Genomic DNA, 24,597 nt, shown 5'->3' on the forward strand with positions numbered 1-24,597 from the left:
ATAAAAGGACGTACTCTTAGATAGTAATCGCGGGAAGGGAGGAATAAAAAACGGAAACGGGCGAAAAACGCGCAAACTTGAAACTGTGATGCGCGCCGTTGAAAATTTCGAAGGCTTTACTATTATTATCCAGATTATAATAAACAGCAACTAATATTTATTTCTTCGAGAATGAAAATTTAAAGTCCAAAAAAAAATATTATTTAACAAATAGTCGAAAAAATTTAAAAAAAAAAAATAGAGATAGAAATATTGAAAGCACATTTACGATTTTATTTGTTATAAATAATATATATAAATAATATATATATATATATTAATTAAATCGAATTATATCAATATATATATATATACATATTATATATAAATTTGAAAACTTTAGAATTACAAATTTCGATTCACCTTTCGATTTACCTCACGAGAATTGAGATATAAACACGAGATATAAATAAACGATTAAAGTCGCTTACCAAATGTCGCCATTCAACCTTATAAACCGGAGGCTCGGCGTGAATCAAACAGTCGAAGTACACGTCAGTTCCCTCGCGGATCTCGTTGGGATTCAACGAGGTGCCCAGCTGTATCCGCGTTTCCGGCGTGTCTGCAAATTGAAAACGTCAATATGTCGGTCGGTTCCGGTGGTGAATAATCGTAACTGATCGACAACTCGGTCGCGCCTCTTCTCCGTAGTGTGTCTTTAATACGCTTACACTGTATCTCGAGTACCCAGTCGTCCCTTATCGATTCGCTCCCCATGATTGGATTTTCAGCCCTGCACGACAATTGTCTACCGGCATCTGTTTTGGTCGCCATGAAAGACAAGATGCTGGTGGTCGTGTTCCCATCGCTCGACATCTGTAACATCGTTATCATAACTTTCCTTTCCGCGTCCTATATTTTTCTTCAATTTTATTCTTCAAATTCGCTCCCCTCCCCCCTTCGCTTTCTCATCTCAATTCTCTCTCTCGTACGTGTTTCGTTCGAATTTCATTTTCAATGAATTCAAAGTTGATATAGGATCATTTTGTTACATCTCGTTTAATTTTGGTGAAAAAAAAAATTCGTGAATAGAGATTGAAAGGGAAGATTGAAAAAATATATATATATGATAAATTTTACAAAATTCAAATTTCATTTCGAGAATAATTATTAATAAATCTCGAGGATGAAAATGAATAATAACGGAATATTTAATCATTCGAATTCGTGAGTATAAATAGAATTCAATTCTATTTTCTGCTCGCAGTATATTAAGAAGTAAGAAAGAAAGTTCGAATAAAATTTATTCCTGTCTGAGGTACACGCTTCGAAATATATCGGTATTCTTCTCTGGTCGTATATTCCTGTCTAGATTCAGCAGTAAACTTCGAAATGTTCCATGAGAGTAATCTGTCCACGGCGTAGGCTTAGAGAGGCATGTTTCGTTATCAGGAGAAGATAGGTTAGTTTAAAATTTTCTTCGACTAAAGTATACCTAGGCTTAGATAGTTTCCAAGATCAGATCTGTTTAATTTTATGATAAGCTATGTTATGACAGGGAATCCTGAGAAATCGACTCGCACGGAATATATATAATTTCTTCTCTTGTTTTCTTATTTCTGACTTATCGAAGAACCTATTACACATCCGAGTTCTCGAGATACGTTTGTTAAAATTTTAAAATTTCTTCCCCTTCTCTCGATATTATTTACTTTAATTTCCAATCGAAGTTTCTAATTTTAACATTTCTTAATTAAATTCATTTAATTAATTATCGTTTTCTCAAAAATTATACACGAGGAAATTGGAAAATATTGATCGATCGCAGGAAAATTAAGATATTCAAATTCTGTGAGGAAACTCTTTCTTCTTTAATATAGAAAGTTCCATTAATATAGAAAAGGTGAATTTTCGCAGATATATATCTTTATAAAATTTCCAATTAAGGTATCACGGTTCGATCGTAAACAGGGACATCTATATCGATATATAAATTTTAATCTTGATCCGCAATTTTCCTTCGCGATCGGGGATATAAATATTTGAGACGCGGAGATTGGTGGCAGGGACACGAAATAAAAGGGGCACTTGCCAAGAGAGAAACAGAGAAAATATTGTTCCAGAGTCGACGCTTCTCGTTCCGCGAGACTTTGTTCCGCCGCTTATATAAGAAAGTTAAACAAAAGAGGATGAGGCGTAAGAAGAAATACGAGGGAGGAAGGATAATCTATAGGAGGGAACGGTTCCTCGACTCACCTTCCTTCTTCCTCTTCCTGTAATCTTGTAGATAAGAAACTTTCGTTTCCCTCGTTTTAACATTGCCTAATAATAATAAATTAATAACGTCGATATTTTTCACACGAATTTCACAAGTTGTATAATCGAATAATCGTTTCGAGATACACATATGGATAGCGATCATCAATCGAAATGTTGTATAACAATACTTTAATCAACCTGTTAACGGGAGTGGAAACCTTTTCTTGTTCTTCTTATTTCTCGCGAGGATTCTCCTCACGTACTTCTTTTTCCACGATGTGGCACAGACCTCTGAGCTTTACGGATCTCTCGATCATAATTTTGCAGAGAGTTTATATCCATGTCTCTCGTCTAAATATCCGCAATTACGATCCACAGTCATTGCACGGGACAAGATAATGCAATAAATTTCCTCTTACATCTTTCACGATCATCTATTTTGGCGGCTGTAAATACTACATTCTCCTTCTATCATTATTCATCTAAAAATTCTCACGTATCCAAATTCTAACTGCTATGCAGCACTGCAAAGTTGCAGCAATGTTAATCTTGATTTTATCTTCCTTACGATTTTTCTTTCAAACTGTAGCCACTTGTTCGCGTCCAATTAAAATTCCTATTTGAAACCTGTTAGGTAAACTATGCAAATCTGCAGGTTTAAATCCCCAGGTTGGTCGTTGTTTTTCGTGGAGCGACATTGGTTCGGGTCGCCAATAAATAGCCGGCCGTTGTATTCCGGTTTCGTGGCCCGCTCGATTTGCCTTAATTACGCGCCCCTAACGAGAGCATGGACTCGCGAGGTATCCGACTAGGAGGCACACCGTTATCACATCACCGCCTCGCTTCGATTTAAATTATTCCCCGTCTAATGGCGCTTTTAACGTGGCTTAAAGCTATGCCCTGACGCGATAACGATATCCCTGCACGCTATTCTCGCGTAATACGGGAATCCTAGACGAGCGCACGCGTACGGGAACAACGTATTTTACACGGTTCCTTTAAGAGGTCAGAGGCTGAGAGATTAGAAGTTACCGTCGAGCGGTGTATCGAATCTCCCGTTTGCTCCCTTTCACTCTTCACGGCGAGGCGCATCTGCAAAGTTTTTAAACGCCGAGAGTTTGCCGAGAGAAAAGTTTATTTTATTTCTTCTTAACTTCTTAAACTTCGTGTTTTTCCTACATTTGTAACAACGTGAAGCGTTGCGCAAGAAGCTACTTCCAAAACCAACGAGGTTTTTGCACGAATAAAAACTTTGAGTAAGTTTAATAAGTCACCTAAGAGTAATTATCATGGTTCAACGATCATTTCCACACTCTCTTTCTTGTTTAAATAACACACCCTCGAGAAGAATGATGTAAAGAGTTCTACGTTCCTCCAAACGTTCTAATTGACGAATGAAATTTTGCAAGTTCAAGTGTCATGGATATGAGATATTATGGATTAAAACAGTGATGGGGAGGAGAAATAAATTTCCAAAATCTTCGTAGGAACCAGTTTCCACGCGACGAAATTCTTCGACTCGGAAAAATAATATCCACGATATATCATTTTTAGAGCCAGGTTCGCAACTAGAGAGATTCGAGTTCGATTCCCTCACCCCACCTTTTTCTTTCCGCGACAAGTATATATTTCGGGTGGGTAGGCGAGATATTTCACCGGTTTAAGAGCCTCTGACTTCGATTTACGAGTCGAGGCCAGGGAATAGCCAGGCCTGGATTCTCGGCGAACAAGTTGGTGTCTCGCCTTTTCATCATTCTCTCGTACTTACACTCTCCTTGGTGTCCACCAAACGTTGATCGTTCCTCCACCAGGTTACCGTGGCCGGTGGCCTCGAGCCGGAAGTGACGCAGACCAGCTCGTACCTCTTGCCCGCGGACAACGGCTGGTTCGACCCGATTATCCTCACCTCCAACGGCCAGACTGCAAGTGTAGTCGTTTGGAATGGCGTATTAGTATTAGTGCTCGCGTAACAAGCGTTATTTCACGCGTGAAGAATAAATAAAAGATAACGGATGTGCTTGGTTTATAAGTCGAGTCAAGCGGTTAGAAGAAAGGGAAATATTCAGGCCGGAGTTTTGGCTTGATTTGTTGGAAGTGACGAAATATATACGTATGTATGTGTAGAAGTTGGATGAGAGATGAGTTGGACGGGAGTAGGTTTCGACTATTGTGAAAGGGAGGAAAAGTAGAGCGGAACGCGATGTCCGCGAGCGGAGAAGAGGCGTGGGGGGGGATGGCTTATCAGACGGAATGAGTAGAAGTGGTGAATGTTCGAGTAGAATGGAAGTATGTGCGGAACGGATAGTAGAATAGAGCTGTTGGTGTTGGAAAAGTTGAAAGCGCGGTGCTTGGACGGAGTAAAATGGGGAAACAGATGGTGAAATGGAATTGGTGGTTGATAAATGTTAATTGAATTTTCCGTGAAAATTATTCCCCTTTAATTTAATTTTTAATATGGTCTTTAAATGGTTACGCGGTAAAATGATATTTTTATGAGTATTTTTTGTTTCGAAAATAGGCAATAGATTGTTGAAATAAGGTTTGTTTTATATGCTTTTGGTATATATATTTATATACCAAGACCAACCTTCCTGATCGTTGTTTTTTTTTACATGGATAATTGTTTGCGTTATCGAGTCATCGATTTTTCTTCCTCCTCGCTGTCCTTCATTATTTTTTCTCAGCTTTGTGTCCGTTTATTATGCTCCAGATACTTCGTGGATCGCCACGTCAGACACAATCGGATAACTCGCAATAACTCACTTGCCATTTGTCGTACGTATCACGGTATAAAACAAACGTATGTATTTTTTGAATAATAATGAAAATTAGAATAATTATTTTCGTGTAATTAATTTTCAACTTTTCGAATAAAGTAATTCTTCTACTTGTGAATAATTACAAAGAGGAATTACAAAGAAAATTTCACGCGGTATATTATACAGAATCATTAAAATAAAATTAATTTCGAAAACTTTTAGTTGACAATTTATTTTTAAAGTCGTCGTATTTTACGAAAAATTATGAACATTTCGAAACGATCTTTTCCGTGATATTAACACGTATTTTACGTCGTTGTTATCGATGTGTGGAGTCTGTATAGAAAAATCTGTTTCAATGATAAGAAAATTGTACGAAACGAACGTGAAAAATATCTTAATAATCAATCTTCGTTCCATTGTGTCTTCATATAATTGAACACTCGTGCCCTGAGAATTAACTATCTTTCTTCCCCTAATCACTTTCTTCTTTCTCTTTTTCTTCCCCTATTTTTTTTCTTTCTTTCTTTTTTCGCGCGACACCGCGTTATTCGAGACACGTCTGCAATATCCATCGTGAAAAATTGACGTTGATAAATTTCTTTTATATATAAAACGATACTTCATTGAATAACAAAATTATTCAGAAAATAGTTTTCGTTCACTGTTGAATTTCCGGAGGGATTATTAATTATAATTTTCTTTTCTATTCGTTAAAAAAAAATTATAACAAACAAAACGAAGGAAATCGAATGCAAATAAGAAGAGCAGCAACTACATTACAAAATATTTTTCCTTAAAACGTTAACAAAACCACCAAACTTTGTGTCGTCTTGTCGCACGAACGACACTGCTTTCCTCCCCAATTATATCGCTACCTCTCTCGAAATTCTCTCTTCGTTCAACGAGAATCCTTCTAACACGCGACCAACTGTGAAAATCATCATATGTTCGTATTTGTTCGAAACAACAAGAAACGACAAGACACGATTGGATTTACGCGCTTAAAATTAAAGAAACTTAGGTTGCCGCCACGATTAGAAAAGAAATTCGAAGTAAGTTTTTATTATTCAAGAGAAATAAGAAGGGGGGAAAGAGAGGAGAGAAGAAAATCTATGGAATTTATTTCGCCGTGCGATGCTTAATCAAGCGAAGGAAATGCGCGTCTCGCATTGGAAATTGATTTTTATCTCGAATGCTAAAGAATGATATTATTCGGGCGTAAAAATGATTGCTAATATTAGTTGAATCAGTTGTTTCAATATTGTTACGTGCTTCGAAATTGAGGAAAGTTTCAAATCAGAGACAGAGATCGATTGATTTTTCTTTCTTATTAGCATCGAGATTACGGAAAATGATAGCAGATGGCTGGTTTATTTATTCTTTAAGGATGATAGAGTGCCTGCCCTTTCGCCATAATTGGGCGTTCAATCGTTGAGGAGGGTGTGCTTAGTCTTTCGTCATTGTGTATTTTATAAATTTGTAACCGAGGCGGGATGGCATCCATTTTAATCATAAACCCGTTAAACCCTGCGTATTATGCATCGGATGAAGGGCTAACGTAATTTATTATTTATTACAATCTGGGAATAATTTTCTATCTTTATTATATTAGAAAATAAAAAGGAATTTGAGAGAGACAAAAAAAGAAAGCTTCAACGTACGGCGAACAACGATGCGAGAAAATGTACGACGATATAAGATTACAGGCAAGTGGAACGAATCGATATGTGATCAGCCTAGTGTATTGCCCCGCCAAACAAATAAGAAATATTTTGTATTTATTTATATTATGAGATCGTTTTATTTGTTTCCTAGGTTATTTCGTTTTATTTGTTTCCTACGTTATTTCGTTTAAATTTCTCGTTTGTTTATCCATTTATTTTTTTCAATTTATTTCTTTAAATTTTAGTTTATTGGTTTACACACGAGCATACGTATGCTTTTCGGTTAGTGAAGAGATATATTTCGATTTTTTTATTGTAAATCGATAATAGTTACCGCGTTTCAATTTTTTTCACTGCTAATAAAAACACAGCCATATTTTTTTTAAAAACTTCATAAAACCATCTCTAAAAATACCATCACGATTTTTGATGAAAAATTCTATTGGGAACTTAACGATGAGAAGAAATATCTTCGAATCATTTATTTATTTCAAGAATGAAGATACTCATCAGAATTACTCTCAACGATAATTTTTCGCCAATGGAAATTACATTGAGAATCTCAAAATGTGCATTTGCATCCTCAATCCTGATTCTTATGCAAAGAGAAAGTAACGAAGGGAGAGAAGATTCAAAAAGTTTAGAGGCCAATACGAAACAATACATTGTACAACCACTTGTTCTTCTCATTTTTTATCATCGTCGAGGAAAGAACGAATCCATCCATCAAATCGCTAAAACAGTTGATATAACGTAAAATTTGTTCGATAAATTTGTACGAACGCGAGTGGACCGATTGATATTTCAAATATTCCATTCTGTCGCCATCAGAGACTAAGGGAGTAGGCTAGAGAATCCCTTCTGAGTTGTGGTCGTGGCTAATTTACATGACTTGCATCGGGCTAATTCGAGAGACGGTCGATAGCCTCGGTTAAAGGGGTTGAAACGATGTTTACTTTATTATGTAATCACGGGGAAATTCAATATTGACGGAGGCACACCGGAAGCTGTTTTAGAAACGCCTTATGGCTCTTTTAAACGCTGGATGCCCTCTTCGTTCCATTTTTCCGTATATATATATATACACATACGCTTTAAAGCATTATATAGTATGCAAATGATCCTGGAAATGAACTGAGGATTAATTTCGATTTTAATGTTATTGTCGAAGGTATATTGCTGTTATTCTTAGATTGTTATTTCGAAGGATTATTATTATTATTATTATTCAAGTATTATTAGTTTAATCGGATTAATCCCGTTATCTTGAGTTTTTCATTCATTCGTGAATATTGTATAAAATAAGACGGTGTATCTAATCTCATTTCGCGACTTACAAGACTCTCTGTGTCCACGAATAAATTAATATTTTCCAAGAAAGAACATCTCAACATTAAGAAACACCGAGGAAAGTCTGAAATCCTTTAAGAGTCTTTATCGTGCCAGAAAAGAACAACTATAACGGAATCCTATAAACGAATGGAGCAGGTTTACAAACACGAAACGAAGATGTTGCTTCCATCTCAACATTCCTTATTTTCTTTTATAATTAAATATTTATCAACTATTAATACGATTGTGGAAAAAAATGAAATTCATATCAAATTAATAGATCCTTTGATCTATTAATTAAATTATACACTTTTTAAATAATAAAAAAAAATCACAGTATGCTTAATAGCTCGATGCCTCACTAAAAGAGTTGCAAAACGCTGTACATTAATCTGACAACGAATCCTGGACAACGGAAAGGATAATTTGCCCCGTTGAAGAACAATCGCTTTTCCAAAACAATCCGAAACGATTTTCCTCGCCTGTTTGATCCAAAATTGCTCGAAATTAAATGATTCCACGGAAATTGAATCGAAAGATGCCGTATAGCAGGAGGGAGGGATCCACCGATTCTCAGATTCTATCCGCTCGCGCAGAAACGACGCTGGATCGACAAAGCGGCGAAATCGAGACGTATAACGGGCATTGTTCCAGGGAAACGTCGTTGCCATGGCCGATGGTATAAAGGCCGCGCCCCGTCCTCGACAGAGAGACGAGGAAATTTGCTTTACGCAGCGGCCCATATCGCGGTCGACCCGTGACATTTCGCCGTTCAACTTTTCCTTTTGCGCCCTCGAGGCCCGTTTCCTGCGACTTTTCCTGCGCCAGCCGACGCGTGCACGCGGGAAACGTGTTGCTTTGTCGATGACAACCCAGAGAGAAATGCTCGTGTAAATTTATTTCTCTCGATTTTTTTTTCTCTCGAGGAGGGAAGATTGCCATTGCCCTCTTGCTCCCTGCCCCAATTTTTCACTTCAACGACGAATCTCTTGTAATTGTTATTTTTCTCGATTTTTCTTTTTTTTGGAGGGGGAAGAACGCGATAATATATTTAGAGATGAATTTCGAGTCACTCAACGAATTAAACTTTAGTTAATTCGGTTAGACTTTTTAAGAGTTTGAGGTTAAATTTTTCGTTCGATCCAAGAAGAACTTTATTCCACTAAATGTCAAATGGTTTACCCTTATCTTGTCAGATGACAAGAGCATCGTTAAATAAACTCGGGAATAAAATCGTTAATAGTTTAGAAAACTCGCCAATGGTTGTTAGACTTTGGTGTAAAAAAAAAAAAAAAAAAAAAATTGATGGAAATCCTTGCAATGGACGGATCGTTGTTCCATTTTTTTATTTGAACTTTTGTTACTCGTTATTCGATCACACGGAAAAATCTGTCCTCGTTTATATAGAATAAACGAGGATGTGAATTTTATGAAAAGGTCGGCCAAGTGTCGGCCAGTGCAAAGTGCAGTTTCCAAGCAATCTCTTCGAGTGTCAAAATCGTTACTATTTTTTTTTTCCTCCTCTTCCTCTTCCTTCCTCTATCACAGTCGATCCATTTTCTGCTTTTCTGCTATATATATATATTCTCTTTTTCGAATAATTCGAATCGACCTCGTTGTTGCGAGCTATTTAAATTTAATCAGCTATTTCTTTTCCACCACTGTGAATGATGCTGTACCCAGTGTTCCGTTGCGGTTTAGTCCGAGTTACAGGACCAAAATAAATTTAATACCGCAATTTCGGCTGCTCGTGCACGCTCGTTGCGTTAACGCGACCATGCTCGTTGAAATGTACATACTCTTTGAAACACGAGATCCCGTTGTATTGCTGTTATTTAAGTATGTGAACCACGGTTCCGCGACACAAGTCCCTCGTTCCAAAACTGCGATCCCTTTTTCCCCTTTTTTCCCCTCCATTTCCATACGAGCCTCGTTCGCTTTTAAATATAGAATTCTACGTTTTAACGTGAAACAGCGATTTGTAACCAATGTGTGAATAGGAATAGCGCGAAGACGATTTTTTTATCGTTATAGTAATTTCATACAAAATAATAGAATCAATAAATTAATTTGTATGTTGAGATTTATTTGAGCTTTTAGAAATGTTTGTATCTAATTATCATAAAATAATTTTCACTTATCTCTACTACTTATTATTAGTATACTTAGTATATACACTTTCCACGAAACTGTTCATTCATTTAAATGAAGAGTTAGATCATTCATGTGATCGTTCAAGTGACGCGATAGAGATCGAGCTCTAGTTTAATTTCTCTCGACGAGAACGCGACGTCGTGGAAAGAAAGAAGCTAACGCGAAGGAAAATTAGTGGCAATGGAGAGATCTACAACGGGTCTTGTATTTCGATTTTTAAGTCGTGTCGTCGATCGAAGTTTTCTTCGAGATAAGAGAAAATTGGATGAAAAGTCGGCGTGGTTAAATGGCAAAGGAAAACTGACTGGTTCTTTGAAGAGTCGTTTTATTTTCAAAGAAATAGATTAAGAATTCGATTAATTAATCGATTAAAAGAAATGAGATAGATAAAAATTAGTCAAGGAATTATTAGAAGATAAATTAAATATCCTGACTTTTATTCATCAACTCAATAGAATAGAAAGATGTTTCGTTGAAAAACTGTCGCTTCCTGTTAAGAATTTTTCACTTGCATAGAAGTCTATCGGCATACGTTCCATGAAAAGGAGCAAAGACGATGTTCGAAAAGGGGATCGAAAAGTGTTCAGTCATGATGGACGAGCTATACGTATAGGCACCTGTTGGCGCATTTAGAATCACCCGAGGTATTATGCCTCTGATAGATGTTGGATCAAAGTTCTAAATCAGTAGTACAAACTATGCTGACAGCTTTGGATGATCGTACATCTTACTACGGATCTTTAGCTATTCATCATTTTTCTCTCTTATCTCCCGATACATCGAAATATATATATATATATATATATATCTTCCATTCGAATTTAAAACTTTAATATTCCACGATATATGTCAACGAAGATAATTGCAATTTTCCCGAGGATGATAATTTTGTCCTTGGATATTTATCCCTCAGCTTTCCACTTTTCACGGTGTCGCAATTTTCGATCGGTAAAGAAGCGATTATCGATCGAGAAGGATGGATGGAACGTTGAACAAACAAGCGTGTCGTTTTCACAGCACGAGCAGATCGTTCGTTAATCCACGATCCTGCTATCGGGATTTATCACGTACATTACGCAAACATTAGCACAAGATTTCACGAAAAAAATCGACCGCGTTTCGGGGATCCGCTCTCGGATACCGTATTTGCTTCATCAACGCTGCTTCATCACGTGGGATCAAACTGTGCTCCAGTTTTTCCTAAAGTTTCCCCGCGGGGAATTCGTGCTTCTTGCGAGAGCCTCGTTCGATGATACATCGGTGTATACGTAAGCTTTAAAAGCACGTATAACAAAAAGCTACGACTTGTAAGGCGTTGAACGATGAAAGGGACGTCTTTCAATTTTACTTTTTCCCGACAAACCGACTATTTGTTCCATTATGCCGTGGCATCTTACGTTTTTTTCACATTCGATCAAAAAGATTCGTATTCGAGAGGAAAGTTCTTATATGGTACATTTTCGATGATGGAAGATATTTCTTGAAAAAATATTTTGACACATTCATCTATATTTTTAAGGGACGATAATATTCTTCAAAGTTGAAGATTAAACGTACATCTTCCGACGAATATCTTCGATGCTAAAAGAGGAAACAATTATTCAATTATAATTTGAAAAAAATCACGATTTCAGGAAAATTTTTAATACGTTGAAAATAAAAGTATAAATATCTTTTTCCACATGTACAAATATTTTCACTTTAATCTCTAACATTTCTACGATAAGCAAAGAGATATTTACTTATCAAACAAATTTTCTTATTCTTCTTTTTATTTTATCTTCTCTAACCTCGCAAACGCCACTCTTATATACCGTTCCGCTCGAAAGCAAGAAAAGGCAAAGAAAGATAAAAAGGGCGACTCGTTCCATCATATCAACGTACATATGAACGTTTCGCCAGGAGCAACGAAGCGTCGAACAACCACCAACTTCGCGACCCATCGACCGTGCCCGTACACGATATTACCATACATATTCCCATTCCTTCGTTTTATTTCCCGTCTTTAACATTCTAGGCGCACGAGATACGAGATACGTAAATGCAAGAGACACAAACGATCTCATCTCGAACACACAGCGAATCGGTTCATGGAACGATCTCTTAGGAGACGGTTCGGTTTGGATACGCTCGTCAAACGGGTAAAACTCGTTCGAGAGAAGGGTGAAAAGGGTGAATAGGGTCGTCGATAGGTGTTCCATAGCCAGCAGGCTCGCCAGGTATTTTCGTTGGATGCACACGTGAAGGTATCTGTGTATAGAGAGAGCCTTTTTCTTTTTTTTTTTTTTTTTTCCATCGGACGACGCAGTGCCGATCCTAGACCTCGTGTCGCCCGGGGCATCGCCAAAGCCCTCTTTCGTTCCCACACCCATACGAGCGTTTTCTGGTCGTGGAAAATTTAGGCCAACCTCGAGCAAGCCTCTCTATTCAACCGTTTTGCAGCTTGCATTCGAGAGAACTCTGCAGCTGACCGAAGAAGACACAAGGTATTTTCCGTGGTGGATCTCGAGTGGTTCGAGAATTCCTTGTAAATGGGAATCGATATCATGCGAATCATCAGGGAAACGATGTGAAAATCTATAAGCCTCTTTTTCACCTTACGTTTCAGAGGATTTGGCTGTATCGGAATCGGGAATGATTTGTGAACTGAAGATGAAGGAGTTGTTTCCCTCTTTGTCTCTAAATGTAGATGGGTATCGATTTCACGCGTTCAAATGTTGTATTATATAGTTATTCGAATATATCTTAGGAGGAAATAATAGGAGGAGCTTTTTCTCTTTATTTAGAGAAAATCTGATTGCTTGGCGGTTTTTTAGAGGAACCGAAGGGAACAAAGATGGCGAATCTCTGGTTGTAAACTCGTTGTGAAAATTTCTTCGTGCGAACAGGAATCGATTTCACGCGTAGAACGTTATTTATCGCAGATATACGCCGGAAGGATAAAAGTCATGAATAAAACTAACGTGACGGTTTGCTTTTGTATGCAGAATTTGTATGTAAAGGAATACTTAATGCGGGCGTGGATATTCAGCAACGGTTGTTGGTCCGGGGGGAGGAACACTTTCCAGAATTGCTGCGTTGTAACTCTGGGAAACGATGTTGGGCTGAGGCGTGGATGGAAAGTGAGAGAAAGGAGAGAGTGTTCCTGGAAATTTCATCGGTGTAGGTACTTCTCATTATACTTTCATCACCATTGAATTTTGCCTTTATAACTCTTACACGTAGGCTCGTTTCGGTGGAACAGCACGCCGCACGTGTATTTTCTCGAATTTTTCACGAGATAATATAAATATCCTTACATTTTCATATTACCCCACGTTTTATTACAATATTTTCATTTGCTTTTAAATATCTCTTTTTTTAATCTACACAAAAAATAATAATAATAAATAATACAACATATATTTCACTTTTTTAATAATAAAAAAAAAAAAAGGAAACAATTCATCGTAATATTTAAATTTCTTCAAACTTTGCAAAATTTAATAGAATCTTAGTACGTTCTTTTCAATTTAAGATGCAATGAAAACAAGAAAAAACAAAAATAAAAGAATAGAATCGTTCTCATTTTTCGATCTCGCCGAACAATTGTCTCGTATTCATTTCAAAAGGCGTCGAATTAGCATATATTCCCCGTGCGTGTGAGCGAGAGATGAACGAAGGAATCGTTAATTCGATGCCTCTGGGTGACGGTACCGAGACGAACCGGATGTTACGTTCCCGAGCACACGGGGAGGGGAGGGGTCGCGATCGTTGGGGAACGGCGACGATTGAGGAGGTTGAAAGGGGCGTCGAGCGGAATATCCCGCGAGATTCCACGGATTGAATTGCAAAGCGAATGAAAACCAAACTCCTGGTGAATAAGGAGCCGCCGTTGGGCGGATTCGCGCTGTCTAGTTTCCCATTTTCCCTGGATTCTTCCTGCTTTTTCTCGCCTATTCCTTCCTGGGATGGCGTCCCTTCATATGGGCCAGAATTAGCCCAGGAGAAATTTTATTAATTGTCTTTCTTTTTTATTATTTGTCTTCGATCTATATACACATATATATATATTCTCTCCTTCCAAAGAATCCAAATTCGACGTAATTCGGAAGTTGGATCTGTAATCTTTAGAGTTTCATAAAATTGTAGCCACCATTTCGTTGCTATTTCAAAATCGTATTCCTTTCGAATAACTTACCTTCCCCTGTAAATAATAAATCCGCCCAGAATTTCCTAAATACGGGATACATACATCCCGTATCCAATTCCAGGCATCTCTATCACGTCTCAAATAGCCCAACCAGTTCCGATCCAACCAGTTTCTCTGATCAAGTACCAAAGGAACGTCACACACACGTTCGTCGCAATCTACGTTCGTCCAACCTCTACGAGGCGCGAAACTCTGTTTCCGAACTCTTCTCCTTACTGTGCTTAGAAACTCCCCAAGCATCCTAACCGAACCGTTTTCGAAAGGAGGGAACGTGACGAAACATGGTTGCAAGCTTGCACGCCTCGTCTCGAGCGGACGTGCCCCGATTTTGTATCCGCCGCGGGGGTGGAAGTGGAAGCGCATGCCCCCACAAGGCAAGATTTTCGACGGAAACGGAGAACGCTAATCGGCTGTGAGAACTATTCTGGGGAGGGGAGGGGAGGGGAGGGGGAGCGGGTCGCGAGAAACGTCTACGGATCTCCCTCGAGCCTCGGGTAATTGATCGGCGGGATTCAATTTCTCCTCGCATAATGAAATTCAGCCGAGAAAACGGGACGATTTTCTCGGCCGTGTGATCCCTTATTCCATTCCATCCGAGTGTTGCCCCACTCGGGTTTGATGAGACGAAACGAAATAACGGATGAAAACGAAATCTCGGCCAATTGGAATTTGAGATGTTTTTTTTTTTTTTTTTCTATCTATCGGGAAAAACATAGTTAGATTTTTCCGTGAAATTTGATAGATAGATTCAAAGATATTATCTGTTGGATATTTATGGAATTTTTGACGTTCGAAACAGATTTTTCGTGTAGCATGGGATAGGTATCTAGGAATTTGTTGGACTCATAAAATTTCTTTTTTCGATTTTCCTTTGTCATATTGTAAAATACGAATTAATGTATTGAAATTCTTTGTACTTTTTTTTGGAATTCGATAAATTTTAAGATAGACTTTTTTTTGTAGGATATAGAAAAAAAAATTTAGGAATTCGGTGTAAAATCTTTGAAATTTTTCTTCGAAATTTTTTGCCTTTGTTATATTGCGTTGAAAAATATAGATAAAAATTTTAAAATTCTTTGGTTTCATTTCAGAATTTTCGAAATTTTCCTCTCCCTCGCCGATTTTCTCGTTACACCGCGTCCCATTTTCGATTGATAAAAATTTCAAATTTTCCGTGTCCACAGAATTTTCAAAGCTTTTTTCACGTCTTTTCCGGGTTTTCCATAAAAAACAATCTGGCCGAATTTTTAGAGAAACTTTTAATAAAAATCTGGATACCCCTCGCGGTTACAGAAATTTTTTTTTTTTCTCTTTTCCCCCCTTTTATCGCGCCATATCGAAAACAGTTTATCGCTTCGAAATAAAATTCAACAAAATGTCGCATATCCCTATGTGCTAAAAAATTCTAAATTTCCATCATCCATACCGATTTCCACTCTCCTCTCCTCTCTCCTTTCGTAATATTTATCACGCCTCCATCTCCAAGTTAAAACAATCTCAGAGATATCAAAAACCTCCCCCCCGAAATTTGATTTGCAAATAACTAATAATAATGTTTACCGTACCGTCCAACCCGTAAAATTTCCATTTCCTTATTTTAAACGAACCTACACCACCACCACCGAAACTACTACACAATGGGGACGAAGGGGGAGGGGTTGGTGGGGAGGCGAGTTGGAAACGAAAGCCACGAACCGCGAAAATTCCAGCCGGCTTACGCCGCAACTGCGATCACCTCTCGAAACAAATAACGCGGAGGGGTGTGTAGGTGGTGGTGGTGGTGTGTCCAGGCTTCTGTAAACCGCGATAAATGGATGTACTTATGTACAGTTTAAGCGTGAATCTATTACAACCGGACCGATATAACCGAAAACAAAGAGTCGCATAATTTCACGGGGCGGGGGTGCAGGGCGGCCGTACGCTTCATTTAACCCTGCATTAAACAGGGTTTATCGGGGAGGATGAGGATTGCGCGGATTAAATTCAATTTTAACCCATCGCCTTCGGCCTTCTGCCCGTTATATATTGTCTTCGAATAAACGAACGAAAAGTTTGCGCCTTCGTTGGAATGGAGAAATGGAAATAAGGGATGAAACGATGAACTGTGTGCTTAGAATTATTCGTGGAGGGAATTAGGGAATTTTAGGGACGGGGGTTGTTCGAAACGCTTCGAAGTTTATTAAATTATTTCGAAAGAAAGGGAAACGTTTGTATTTCTCTTTTTGAGAAGTAGAGACATCTGGAGAGGAAAATTCAAACGTTTTCTCGGAAGATGTTCGGCTCGTTGATTAAATTTATGACTTGGTATGGTACGATAGACACCGACATAGTCCTAAATTGGGAAACTTAGTCCGCGATCCTCGGGCTCAGGGCTGTATCATTCTGAATATATTTCAAAGGAGATTAACCAGCCAGACAAGTTAGGCTAGCTTTCACCCTCTGTGAAAAGTTAAGCAAGTTCGCTCAAATCTTAAACGATCGTTCAAAACGATCTCGCTACTAAAATTCTCGTGTATCTTTACAAAATATTTCAAAAAAAAAAAAGGATACACGATAAAATATCTAGACTCGGTTAAAACACATCCCTAAATTCTAAAACTCAAACACAAGGGCTCCATCAAGCGTGGAATCACGTTCCTCGAGCCAAGAGAGTTGGGTGCACGCGCGGCGAGTGTCTTTAATGGCCATCGTCGGCCCCGTGAAAGCACATCGAACGAACGAATTTCTTTACGACCGTTGCCGGGACGAATCGTGTCGCAGTTGGCAAGAACGTGGAAAGACCACGTTAACTATCGGTCGTTGGAATCGGGTCGAAAGGAGGGCAGCATTTCGTCTCGAACGAGAAAGAGAGAGAGAGATACGTAATATCAAACAGGAAATCCGTGTCACCGAAATACGTATCGTGGCCGAAAGGCAAATAAGGAAAAGCTCTCGCTATTGAGATCCCTTTTAAGCTTCGCCGATACTTTTTGAAAAAACACCGGAAACGTATTATTAACTCGGCGAATGGCACTCTCCTCCTGAAAGAGACGCAGTTTCCACGCGTGCGTCTTTTGTGATACGCGCACATAAAGCGGCTCGATGGCTTATTTTGCTTCCCTTTTTTCTTCTCTCTCTCTCTCTCTCTTCCTCTCTCTAATTCCTCCCTTTTAACGAGTCGTACGCCGCGCGAGATAAATCTCTCTGATTGTAAATTCTTTACGCGGTTAATATCCCTGCAAAGCTTTTAAAGCGCAGATGATTGTTTCCCCCCTTCCGATAATTTCACGCAAGAGGGAGGGTCGGTCGAATGTGAGGGTTTTATGTACCGAGGGATGTAGGTCGGGCCTCTGTTTCGAGATTTTTTGGTGGCTCGGATGGAATTGGTGTAGTGGTGGGGGGGGGAGAATCGAGGGACAATAGAGTCCACGGATACCTGTTTCCCTTCCTGGTTAAGGCAAACACCGCGTTGAAATACCGCGGTCTTATGGGATGAAGCAATAATATATTTTCAGGCTTTTTCCGATTCTTTTGCGAGAGAGAGAGAGAGAGAGAATCTCACTGACGTCGGTCCGCGCTGTGTGGAATGCGGCTGTTCTTTATTTCGTATTCTGTCTGATAAACGACGTTGTTCCAATACCCTCCCTACGAGCTTGTTATATTAAAATTGTATCATTCCTTTCTTAACTTAACTTAAGTGGAAAAATTGGCTTTAATCTTTCAATCGAATCAAAAAATCCGAATCAAAAAATTATCTTGGGAAAGAAAAATTAAATTATCGTTGACAATTGTTAAATTGAAATAACAAATTTATCAATCGGATTCGACAGGTTAAATATTATTTATCATAGAAGGTAATTTTTAGGCTATTACAATTTATATTTATTATAATAGAAAAGAATTACACCCCTATACTACTTTCCACCCTATCGTTATTTTATAAAATAATCATTATCTATCTATCGGCAGGGAAGGAAAAAATTTATTGCTAATTTCGCCACGGAAATCGTAGCTAGGATCGAAATGAAATTTACAACCGTGATCTCGATTCGTTTCGATAAGAATCGGCGTAATTGAGAACGAATGACGTATTCTGATTCGTTCCATGCATGGAAGTCAACCTTTCTCCGCTTCTGCCGTTTGTATTGCACATATTTTTATTTTTCATCGCGATACCACCAATAATTACTCGATAATTAAACGTTATCGAGAATAATTAGGCATTAATTTAACTCGTCGCGTGTTACGATGGAATTTATTTTGCGAGATAGAGATCGCTCGCTCGACATTCATTCGATTATTTAGAGTTCAAACGCACTAATGTTCGTGCGAAAACTTCTTTAAGAATCGCCCCACATCGAGAATTCTATTCTACTCTATTTGATAAATATTCTCATCTCGAGTTATCACGCGTGATCCTTTGATGTTATATCAGTTTTATATCGGATTTCTTGGTGTATCTTTATTGGCTCAATGAATTGAATTATTCACGTGTCACTTTTTCGTGAAAATTTAGTAATACAGGAGAAATCGTGGAATTGTGGTTTGATAATATTTCTTTTTATAATTCATTAACTCGTTGAATGCGTTGAATTTAAACCTTGACGTAATTTTTTTTCATTTGCGATTTATTAATTCGTTTAATTAATATAGAACTATTGCAATGTTGAAATAAACTTTGCAATTTACTATCGAGATGAATTTTCCGCATGATTTTGAATTATTAATTGTACTATGATTTTATTCATAGAATCATTTGAATTCGTAATAGTACGAATTTTAACTTCCGTTTGTAATAAATCGTGTTTGAACTTGTGAAATCTCATGAACGAAAAATTCTCGATTTAAATTAATAGATTTAATAATAGTCTGTTCAAGATATTCTAATTAAATTTAATTTTCCAATTTCATCATCGAATTTTTTAAGTAATTAGATCTTGATTGAGATAATAATAATTTCCCCAACCCTCTTCTCTCCTTTTCTAAATCCTCTCGATATCCCCTCATCTTATCCTCATCTTAATTTCCACCGCATTATTTTCAATGCATCTCAATTACTCGTACAATCGATCGTTCCAAATTGAATTGGTGGCTTAATGCGAAGAATCGAGAGGAAAGCCGGGTGACCCAATCGAGCACCGGAACCTTCGATTAAAAGATGGTCTCCTTGGGTTGAGGGCGTGATTCGTCGCGAGCACGAATTAACAATCATATTTAATGAAAATTTAACGGAAATCAAGCAAATCAAGATTCGCGAAAACTTATCCTTATCTATCCCTCGTCTTCAAAAATTTCCCTCTTTCTCTCGATTTAAATAAATTTCGAGTTATCGTTGGCGAGCAACGTTAGCCAGAGACGTTCAACGTTCACAGTGATAGTCAAGATTAAAACCGGTAAAAGTTTTTACGAGTGAATTCGAGATAAACTGCTCCCGAAGATTCTTAAAATAGCCTAATTAAACTGGCCTTTTTTCTTTCTTTTTTAAATTTTAGCATTCTAAAAATATATTGTATCGTATAATTACTTTTAAAAACTTGTTTATCTCGTTTACACTTATCATATTTTCTTACGTTTCATTGAAACGTAACTCACGTTGAAATTCGATGCATTATTTTTACTCTTACCTTGAAAAAAATAAGAATACTTATCTCTATAACAAATTTACTTTCCTTAACCTCAATCGATCAATATCCGTTCCATAACATAAGATAGATGAAAGAAAATTAAAGTAAGCATCGAAGTTAGCATTTGGTATCATGGAACAATGATCTTTGAGACGGAAGTTTCACGGATCTCGGATCTCACCGGTGTTGCGGATTCATTAGGGCGGTTCACCCGATGCCGCAACCATTCTCGTCAAAGATCCGCTCGGTGATACTGATACCGACGATGCTAATCCCGACTGTGTATATCGCCACACCGGTGCACCGTCCCTTTGATGAACCTGTCTGATGAGATCTCGTAATGAATTTCCACGTACGAAAGCGAATGGCAACGTCGACGTGAACAACTATTGGACGAATGCCACCAAGATTCGTTCGGCCGTTGATAAAATTGTACTTGTATGTATATATGTGTATATGTGAGACGAAGCGACTGAGATTATGCGGCCTCTTAAGGGCTTCCTTACCATCACTCCTAATTATCTTACAACTTTCTAATGAGACTCCAGTAACTGACGACTTTTGAACAACTTTGCGAACAAGTCATTCACAACTCTCTTAATTGTGCCATATTCTTAAAGGTTTCGTACTTTTCGTCATATTTCACGTAAGGATAAAGAAATTTTCACATCTCTGTTTCCATGCAAATTCTCTAGGATCATTCTCTAGAACTTTTTTATCTCTTTCAGTTACAACTTGTTAATTCTTGTAATGCACAATTCGTCAAGTCCTTTGTTTTATCTTTTATATATAAAATATGTACGAATAGTCTCTTTTTGTTCAAACTGTTGGTGTTATTGCGTTTATTCGAAATTTGAGCACTTGAGTATTTTTACGTACAAAATGGAATATTTAATATTACGTTTGAGAAATAAAGCAGAAAAATTCTGATTATTATTTTTTATAGAAATATATTGAAATTAATTGTTATTTTAATTACAAACCAGAAACAGGATCGAAAAGAACGAAACCAATTATTTTATGAAATAATGTATTATGTTGATAATTTTTTTAGGAATCAGAATATCCTTGTTTGCATAAAGTCAGTGCGAAAAGTCTTGTATCCTTCTTATCACTTGGGGCAATTACACGCAATTATTTGTTCAAGGAGGAGTTTCGGTGGAATGGATTTGTGAATTAGGTTTGTCGCGTTCAATAGAAACTTGTTATAATCGCGTGTGATATAATATTCCAGTGATCTTGCTTATTTCATTAATTTTATGAGAATTCTTTTGTAATTTATATATCACGCGTGTTAAATTCTTTTTTATATTTTTCTCCTCAAACTTTGCTCGCAGATTTCTTAATGACGTTTCGCTTAACGGACTTTTGCGTAGTTTTTTTAAATGAAATGTTGTACAATCTCTGTTGATGAATGAAGAACGAATGATTGAATATAGAGGAAAAACTACTAGAAGTAGAAATAAGGTGTACGTGAAACTCAGAAATAATGAACGTAGATTGCTTTGGTTGATTTATGACCATAGTGATTAATTTCAAGATTTTCAGATTCAACTTTTCCTTTCGTTTATTTTTAAATACACGTTACTGTTTTGTATTACTAGAAACTCGTAGTGTCTCTAGAGATTCAACAATTTCAAAAAATTGCATTTCGTGTTTTACATGTGCGAAGAATTATTTTTTTGCTATATTTAAAGTTATTGAAACTTTGTTAATCTAGTCACGAACATAATTTTTTTACAGTTTTATTCTCAATATCTTCATATCCTTCGTCCCTTAAAATATTCTTTTATTTCAAAGCTACAAAAATATAAAAAAGTATCCCATTTCTTTCCAAAGTTTCCAAAGTTGGAAAAATATAAAGTCAGTTCAATTTCAATTTCTAAACGTGTTCTCAACAAACGATAATAGCGAAACAATCGAGCAGAATGCTCGTCGACAAACTCTCGAACAAACGACGTCGCGGTGTCCACTGTCCATAAGGGTCGAACTTTGTTTAAGAACTGAGCGTCGCGAAACGAGGGTATCAGCCTCGAAACTTCACCATTCTCTCCAAATTGCACGATTCTCCCCGCAACTTGCTACGCCCAAAGACAAGATAATCTGGTCCAGTCATCTTGGTTGTTCCATCGACATCGTGTTGCTACCCGAATACACCGCTATCGATGGAACAGTCCAACCCTGTCACAAATAATTGTTACTATCGTCCCTGGTATTGGATATTCGGTTAGGAATTGGGATTGCGGGCTCGATTGATTGTTCAGAAGTTCGTAAGTCCGTGACAAATTCGACTATTCAGAGATTCTAAATGGGGAATTTGAACAAAAGAGGGAAGACATTGTTGTACTTGTCTAAAAAAAAAAAAAAAAAAAAAAAAAGAAAAAGAAAAAAGGTATAGAAAAGTTTGCGTAACCTAGTTTGAGATCTAGTTGGCTGTTAATTAGGTGCTTGGATTCGGCTTAAGGTCTTCCTTTTCGAATTTACGAGGTGGAGCGTTAATTTCGAGCTCCAGTTGGTCTCAAAATATTCTACTATTTTTAAACGTACGTTTGATTATTATATACATTGGATGTATTTTTACAAAAAATTAAAGGTATAAAAAAAGAAAAAAGGATTGAATTGTGAACAAAAATTGTGCTTAATAGTGTTCTATACTGTTATTTCTATTTATAATAGTTGTTTATGACAACGACTGTTAAATATCCATATTAGAATTGTTTCGAAAACGAACAATAATTCATATTTGAAATTACGATTCAGCGATGGGAAAAAGTTTCTGCAGTTTTGTCGAGGAACAAACAATATTCCATGAATTTTTTCTCCAAGGAATCAATCGTTTAAAACATATTTAAAAATTTTTGTCAAACGTATGAAATTTATTTAAGAAATTTTCATACTTAAAAAAATCATAGAAAAAGTATTCTACGTAAGAAGATATAAAGAAGAGGAGTTCAATCGTTAATCTACATACACTCTGCGAAAGAACTGCACCATCCCCTATAGATTATCCGAAGAAAAGAAAAAAAGGAGAATTCTTTATCCTCCCCCTCGTTGAAAAAAATATGTGAGATCTGAAATATCTGCCTCTCCGATCAAATGATCGACCATCATCCCGTTTAACCATCCCCATCTCCTCTTAAGCACCCCTGTTCGTATAAACGGTATATCAGTTCTCGCTTTTGTTTCCAAGAGGGTAAAAGTGAAGAGTCAGCCCCGATCGGTGGAGGTCGTTGAGAGGAATGGTCACTTCCTGATCCGTGAACGTTATCGAGAAATATTTTAAATCAGTTGTACAGATAATCCTCTCCAACTCGTGGAAAGCGTCGGCGATATCGGGCGATCCCATGGACTATAATTCATCCCGATAATGGCCACGCCTTTGCCCTCTTATTCTCCATTTTCCTTTACGCACCGTGGAAATGGCCTCTCTTTTGCAAAGAATATAAGATGATTCTCAAGGGGAGGCTGGATCACCCTTGCGTACTTCCTTTTGATCTTATCGTGATTTTAATGTATATTTATTTATTTATTTTTTTTTTTCGTCCTAACTCTCGATAAGATTAGATTCTCAACATCGATATGCGAATCGAACGAGAACGCGAGCGTGTTCTTTATCTATGATCGTCTTGGTTTTGACGATTGACGATTCAAAATTTTAGATAGATGGAATTTTGACTCGATAGAGATATTTAAATTTAGATAGTTAAATTTATCGTAGGAATTGTTAGGAAGAAATCTCAACGATTAATTTAACAACTTTTGTTTGAAAAATAATCTTTCTGATCCTGAGAAAATTGAAATTTCAATTAACAGTGTTTTCAATTAACAGGAGAAGAAAGAGATCAATGTTTTTTATCTTATTATTCATGGAAATCGATCGAATTCTTGTCCCCTGTGATTTAAATTTATGGTTAAATTTATCGTAAGTATTGTTAGGAAGAAATCTCAACGATTAATTTTATAAAAATTAACACTTTCGTTTGAAAAAATAATCTTTTTGACCTTGAGAAAATTGAAATTTCGTCTTTTCAATTAACAGGAGAAGAAACAACGAAAAAATCAATATTTTTTATCTCATTATTCATGGAAATCGATCGAATTCTTGTCTCGTGTATATGAAAATAAGATCGAAGTAAAAACGAAACTTCATCACTGCCCATTGACATGGTATTTTGTTCCGATTTCGTATCGTGGAACGGAGAAAAATGGCCATTGGCTTTTTTCTATTATGCCGATAAACATCTCGCAGCGATAGCTTGTCAATAGTAAAATGGTATAGCGAAGAGGTACATACCATTTCCAATAGGAATTCACGATTCATCGTGAGAAATTCACAATCTACTTCACGCTATCGACCATATTGCTGACACCAGATTGTACAACAATTTTTGTACACGATGTGTTTTCAACGAAACGATTTATGATTCTTTTCTTCTTTTTTTATTACAATCGACACGATATTTATAAATTGTTTGCTATTGCGACGACAATGAGGAAAAAATCGGAATGTATATAAATATATTGACAATGGATTCTCGATTTTGAAAGGAAACTAGAATCAGTTGAAGGGTTGTTTTCCAATTTTTTTCGAGTTTTGTAATGTTCAAGTAACATGCTACTTTTTATAGTAAAGAAAATATAAATAGTAAACG

General features: G+C 37.0%; 1 protein-coding gene across 1 annotated transcript in view; it reads right to left on the bottom strand.

The window, feature by feature from the left end:
* LOC122714658 (hemicentin-2-like) overlaps nucleotides 1–24,597 on the bottom strand; it is a 247,075-nt gene that overhangs the window by 6,904 nt on the left and 215,574 nt on the right. Inside the window, exons 6-8 of the mRNA XM_043936189.1 lie at nucleotides 4,007–4,158; nucleotides 711–855; nucleotides 471–601 (exon numbers count right to left, since the gene is read on the bottom strand). Of these exons, the coding sequence (XP_043792124.1) occupies nucleotides 471–601; nucleotides 711–855; nucleotides 4,007–4,158 (428 nt within the window). The remainder of the gene's footprint in view (nucleotides 1–470; nucleotides 602–710; nucleotides 856–4,006; nucleotides 4,159–24,597) is intronic.

The sequence above is a fragment of the Apis laboriosa genome, unplaced genomic scaffold (assembly GCF_014066325.1).
Source record: "Apis laboriosa isolate Shangri-la unplaced genomic scaffold, ASM1406632v1 scaffold34_cov151, whole genome shotgun sequence".
Taxonomy (NCBI): Eukaryota; Metazoa; Arthropoda; class Insecta; order Hymenoptera; family Apidae; genus Apis; species Apis laboriosa.